The sequence below is a fragment of the Populus euphratica genome, unplaced genomic scaffold (assembly GCF_000495115.2).
Source record: "Populus euphratica unplaced genomic scaffold, PopEup_1.0 scaffold448.1, whole genome shotgun sequence".
Lineage (NCBI taxonomy): Eukaryota > Viridiplantae > Streptophyta > Magnoliopsida > Malpighiales > Salicaceae > Populus > Populus euphratica.
The window spans coordinates 258,632-265,018 of NW_011500031.1; the positions used below are offsets into that span (position 1 = coordinate 258,632).

Here is a 6,387-nt window from a genome sequence, read left to right on the forward strand (position 1 = left end):
AATGATGTTTTTAAAGAATTAAATATTATGCTTTTAAAAAATAATAAAATGGTATTTCACTAAATTTTTTTTAAACAATGTTATTCCATTAAATTTTTTATGTTCGTTGTTCTGATTTTAAAAGAAAAAACCCACATATTTGGGTGGCGAAGATCTTCAATGGTGTTAGAGCCCGTACACAATTCAAGTAACTTGGTAAGTTTCGTTAGCATTGTACTACATTAGGTTATATTTCTTTAATCTTAACATTTATAAACAAACGAACCATTATTGAGATTATTGTCTAAATTTTGGAAGCCATTTGCAGGCCCCTTGTTTTTTGGATTACAATGTTGTTTATTGCTATCATTGTAAATAGCAGTAAGGTTAATTCAAGGATCATTCACTATAATTTATTTTTTTAATTAATATAAATATCCAGATTAATTTATATATATTTTGATAATCTCACGGGCTCTAAATTAGTAATTATATAAATTTTTAATGAGTTTAAAATTTGAATTAATAAACTCTAAAAAGCAAATCCCGAATGTATAAGTTAAACATCACCCTCTAAGATTTTCTTTTGAATGTAATTTATGTACCAGAGAAGTGGTACGCTCCATTGTAAAACCTTAACATCCTCGAGATAGAAAATGCAAAATTCATTAACCTGATATGTTGTCAGCATCATTCTTATCGCCTAATTGTAGTGCATTCTTATCGCCTAATTCCAGTGCCCATAAGAAAGGCCTGTTATACCATCGCCACAACTATCTTCTGTGGAAGAAAACGAATGCCTGGGATTCTTAACTGTTAATACGAAGCAACAAATTCCGGCGAGCAACAATATCACATAAGTAACAGGAGCTTTTATATTCATACTACAAGCCAAGCATTTCGTTAAACACCATGCAAAGAGCTTGGAGTAAAAGTACTAGCAGCATCCAGCCTAAAAACAGGTGCTAAAGTAATACCATCCTGGAAATCTAGCGAACACACTAAGCCAGGCATGCTCAATGAACTAAAATGAAATGGAGGTTTATTCTTCATTATTTACCAGAGCTATAAGTAGACACCCGTGGAGACCAACCATGAAACATCAACCATTATATATATATATATATATGCACCTTCACCCTATACAAACACAACAATCTTATTCAGCTAAGAGACCCCAGGGCCCTTATTCAGTGCAGTGGCATTTTCATTCTAAGCCTGCGAAGCAAACATAAACAGATGATCAGTTACTTCACCACAACTTCCATGAATTATAAGCATATCAGAATGGCTTTGACTATTTACCATAAAGCGCTTCTTGTAAACTTCAACCATCTCTTTTGGATCAGTTTTTGTCTGCTTGTAAGCCTCAATCTTGTTCACCTCCTGCGTTTGGATTTATAAAGGAACAAGTTACCATCCAAAACCAAAATCTCTAGCCCAAAAAGAAGCTCATCCTCTTTTTTACTACTGGTTCAAGATAAGAAGCACTAGGAAATTCAGCTCAGATGTTCAGTTGCGTAACAGCAAATGATTGCTCATCATAAGCTTAATTATTAGACACTAGAGAAGACGCCAACACAATAACCAGACATGATCTAAGTCATGCAAGATTGAAGATCCCGTAAAACTGTTTTCAACCAAACGATGAAAAAGATAAAGAGTACAGAACCAGGTAGATCTGGGAGGATCAAAGTGAAAGAGCATGGAACACGGGGGGCAGATGAAAAAAGAATGGATTCCAAATTACCTCAATCCAAGATGCCAGTTTTGGTCTGCCAGCAGTAATATCATACTTAAACACTTCTGACAGGAAGATGCAGAATCTTTCAACGAATGGGATATAGGCTATGTCCACCTGAGAACAAATGGTTTTTAAACATACATATAAAACATAACACACTCAAATAATGTGCAAAGGCAAATGATTCACCATGCATATTTCTGAAAACATATATATATGGTGAAAAAATCAGCAAACAGAACAGGCTAAGGTGCTCGTGGTATTAACTGAAAACATACCAAACTGAATTCTTGACCAAGGAAGAACGGCCCATCATCAAATTTATGCAGAGCATTTTCTAGATGATCAAAAGCAGGACCTGATGCAAGTTACTAATTATTGTTAGTCCAGTTTATATATGAAACACCACACATAGAAAGAGAGGAAAATCTGAAGTTACCAACTTCCTTCGCCGGGTCTCCCTTGAATGAAGTAAACACTGTACGGTTGAACGTATCAGTGTAGGAGAACAACTCTTCAGCGAACTCTTTCTTAGCAGGATCCTACAGTAACTTACTTTGTTAATTTTTTCAATTTGATTGGGAGTTCACATCAAGAGTGCAGGAGAATCATACGCATCTTACCCCAGGGAGAAGTGAAGGTCCTTGAAAGTTGCTTTCTAAATACTTGATCAAATCAAGACTCTCCCCGGTGATTTTGCCATTGTGTTCCAGTGATGGAACCTATGAACAAAAATGGTTTTGTAATCAACCAAGAAATGATAAATAATTCATAGGTTAAACAGAAACCGTACGCACTTGATACAACTAGCTTTCAAATTAGTACTAACTCCAAAAATCAGAACTATACTTCAGAAACTTTCAGTGAAAAACTGATGTAACGGCCAATAATTCGGTAAGTATCAAGCTAAATTCTATAATTCATCAGCTTTATGATCACACTATTTTAAGAAAACATCATAAACAACTTCACTAGAGCCATACGAAAACAAAGCAGAATCGACAGTGCCTCAAAAACAATGCTATTACAGCTCATACTACCCCAGCTATAAACCCTACTCTGGGTTTTTAACAGGAAACTTGTTAGCCTGATGTATTGCAGGGTTTTTTTTCTTTTTTTGTCTTTTTTCTTTGGTGACCTACTGCAATATTGTCTACAAAAATAGAAAGAAAAATAAAAGAATAGTGTATCATTTCTTGAAAAATAGGGTTTGAGTGACGGATAACAATAAAAGGAAGCATTAATGAAGCATAAAGAAAGGAAGTATTGACCTTGTTTGGAGGGTAAACTTTCTCTGAATACCAAGCAGGCCTATTTTGAAGGATTAGAGGGACTAGCTTAATCTCGTCCTGTAATCCCTGCACCCATCAAAAAGAAAAAATAAATAAATAAAAAGGAAAGTGACAGCAAAGAACAGAATGGATTGATAAGAGACCTTGAAATTCCTGGTGATCCAAACTCGATGGGCAAATGGACAAGTGTAGCATGTATACAACCTTAGACACAACAAAAACAAAACTAATTTAGAAACAAAATTCTTACTACTGTCATTCACAGCAACCAGAAAAAAAAAAGAAAACAAAAACAAACCTGGTAGTTCCATCAAATAGTGGAGGTTGCTCTGCAGTCGCATCCAATGATGGGGGCAATTTCTCTGGTATGCTCTTATCCAAACTTCCAATACAGAAAACAAAACAAAAAAACAGAGAGAGATCAATCAAACAGCAAAACACAAGTTGAAGAATTGAGAGAAAGCAAGCTGCGGCTTCTTACGCAGCAGCAGCCATGGCAGTGACAGTTAGAGATGCGTGTGCGTGGCCTTTTTTTAAAGGTGCGAAAGAGCGGTGTAAGTTAGAGATGCGTGTGCGTGGCCTTTTTTAAAAGGTGCGAAAGAGCGGTGTGCGTGGCCTTTTTTTAAAGGTGCAAAAGAGCGGTGATTTGGGACAGAATCGTGTCTAAATACAAAATGGCCTGGGTTGGGTTTATATAGCCGTTTATGACCTTAGCAATGACGACAGGGATACAAGATCGTATTTCAACTGTGGTCATCGTGGAGCCTCCATGAGGACGAAGGGGGAGTAGGTGACGAAAAACAACATGTTACAAACAGCCACGGCACCCACTCACGTCCCATTAATTGCATGCATCTAGTTCAACTTTTGATATTTTTTAGCACGGAACTCAAAGCAAGTGTTAATAACTGTTATTACATTCAGACTGGCCCGACAAATCAATTCAATAGCTAGATTAGTCTGAATTTGTTAAAAAAATCAACTGATACAATAATAAGGCAAAATAACTTAGACGAAATCAAATGATATCTAGTTTTTTTTTAAATGTGATTTTTTTATATTTTTTTAGTTGATTATTAATATTTTTTAAAGCTTACTATATAAATATTAGAAAAATATTTTATATTTTTAATATGAGATATAAAATCTTTTAATATATATATATATATACTCTATTTTTTTAAGATAAAAATTATTTTTTTAATATGGGATTTGAAACACTTTCATATATATACTCTATATTTCAAAAAAATTATTTTTTCAATGTGGTATTTGAAATTTTTTTATATATATACTCTATATTCACAAGAAAAAAATTATATTTTTTAAATGTGGGATAAAAAAAATTTTATTTAAATATTTTAATATAAAAGAATAACATAATATATTTTCAATGTAGGATTTGAAACCCTTTAATATTTATATTATATATTCCTATGAAAAAAGTTATTTTTTCAATGTGGTATTTAAAATCTTTTCGTATATATACTTTACGTTTATAAGATTTTTTTTTTATTATGAGATTTAAAATTTTTTAATATATATACTTTATGTTCAAAAAAAAATATATTTTTTAATTGTGAAATTTGAAGTCCTTTACGCTATGTTCACAAGAAAAAAGTTATATTTTTTTAATATAAGATAAAACACTTTTTAGTTTAAATACTTCAACTTAAAAGGATAACATAATATCTTTTCAATGTAAAATTTGAAGTCTTTTAATATATACACTCTATATTTTCAAGAAAAAAGTTATTTTCTCAACGAGGAATTTGAAGCAATTTCGAATATATACTCTACATTTATAAGAAAAAAGTTATGTTTTTTCAATATAAGATTTGAAACCGTTTAGTATATATACTCTATGTTCCCAAGAAAAAAATTAATTTTTCAATGTAGGATTTGAAGTCTTTTTGTATATATACTTTATGTTTATAAGAAAAAAAACTTATGTTTTTTTAATGTGAGATAAAAAAAAAGATTTAGTTTAAATACTTTAACTTAAAAGAATAATATAATATCTTATTAATGTGAGATTTGAAACTCTTTAATATATATACTCTATGTTTATAAGAAAGAAGTTATTTTTTTAATATGGAAGTTGAAGCCTTTTAGTATATATATTCTATATTCACAAAAAAAATTATGTTTTTTCAATACGAGATAAAAAAAATTTGGTTTAAATACTTCAACTTAAAATGAAGTTTAAGTCTTTTAGTATATATACTCTATGTTCACAAAAACAAATTATGTTTTTTCAATGTGACATAAAAAAAATTTGGTTTAAATACTTCAACTTAAAATGATAATATAATATCTTTTTTATATGAGATAAAAAAAAATACTTAAAATGATAATATAATATCTTTTTTTATATGAGGTAAAAAAAATTTAAATATTTTTTTAAATTTTATTATTTACAATATATATAATCTATATTCACATGAATTTTTTAAAATATTTTTATATAAAATATTAAAATTTTAAATATTTTTTTAATTTTTCTAAAATAATCTATAAAACTCAGCACCCGTTCTTTAATTATGTCAACATAGTGCTGATACAGTTTACATGATTTTATGAGATTTTTTAAGAGTTAAGATTTACTTGCATTGGAGATTATGCGTTGTTGTCGCATTGTCAACTGTCAAGTAACTTGTTTCAAAATATATATCCGTTGTAGTTTATTTTCTCATGAGTTTTGTTCTGATAATAACATTTGAATCTTTTGAAACTTGAAAATAAATTTTAAAGTTTTATTATAAATTATTGTTGTACAAGCAGAAATATTTCATTATAACAAGGACGGCTTAAGAGGTTTAACAATAAAAAAGTTAAGCCATAATATTAGCAATGAAAAAGCATTTAAAAATGATTTTTTTCTTATAGCATGGGTGTTTATAAAAATATATTAAAATAAAATTTAATGTTTTATTATAAATTAGTAATGATAGTTGTTGTTTTTAAAGTATTTTTTTAAATATATTAAAATAATATTTTTTTTATTTTTTAAAAATTAATTTAAAATAAAGAAAAAAATAAAAGATTTTCAAATTTTAAAAAAAATATTTTTGCAATGCAAAAAAAAATATCTTTAATAATCATGCTAAAAAAAATCTTTTTTTAGTTTTATCCGTGAAAGATGAGAAAAGGGATAATAATTTGAGAAAGAATGACAAGAAAATGAACACATACCAGGCTTAAGTTCGGTGAAGTTCTATCATTTTGAGTTCTTAAAGATATTTAAGCTATGAGGTAAAATATCAAAGAAGAATTTAAAGTTTAGATAAATATTCTTTGAATCGATTCTTTATTATAATTAAATTTAATTATAATAATTAATTTAAATTTAATTAAATAAATTAAATTAAA

General features: G+C 29.1%; 1 protein-coding gene across 3 annotated transcripts; it reads right to left on the reverse strand.

The window, feature by feature from the left end:
* Positions 1–818: 818 nt before the first annotated feature.
* Positions 819–3,688, reverse strand: LOC105142479 (glutathione S-transferase L3-like). 3 transcript variants are annotated; one of them, XM_011050132.1, is made up of 11 exons: positions 3,624–3,688; positions 3,497–3,540; positions 3,314–3,397; positions 3,159–3,219; positions 2,995–3,081; positions 2,347–2,445; positions 2,163–2,265; positions 2,002–2,081; positions 1,730–1,837; positions 1,285–1,365; positions 819–1,197 (listed from the first exon to the last, which is right to left on the reverse strand). In XM_011050132.1, the coding sequence occupies exons 2-11, from the start codon at positions 3,508–3,510 to the stop codon at positions 1,192–1,194; spliced, it is 723 nt and encodes a 240-aa protein (XP_011048434.1). In that variant the 5' UTR covers positions 3,511–3,540; positions 3,624–3,688; the 3' UTR covers positions 819–1,191. The 3 variants fall into 3 exon arrangements, with proteins under 3 accessions (XP_011048434.1, XP_011048435.1, XP_011048433.1); XM_011050133.1 differs by having other exon boundaries at positions 3,497–3,542; positions 3,632–3,669; XM_011050131.1 differs by lacking the exon at positions 3,624–3,688 and having other exon boundaries at positions 3,497–3,595.
* Between the last annotated feature and the right edge of the window lie 2,699 nt (positions 3,689–6,387).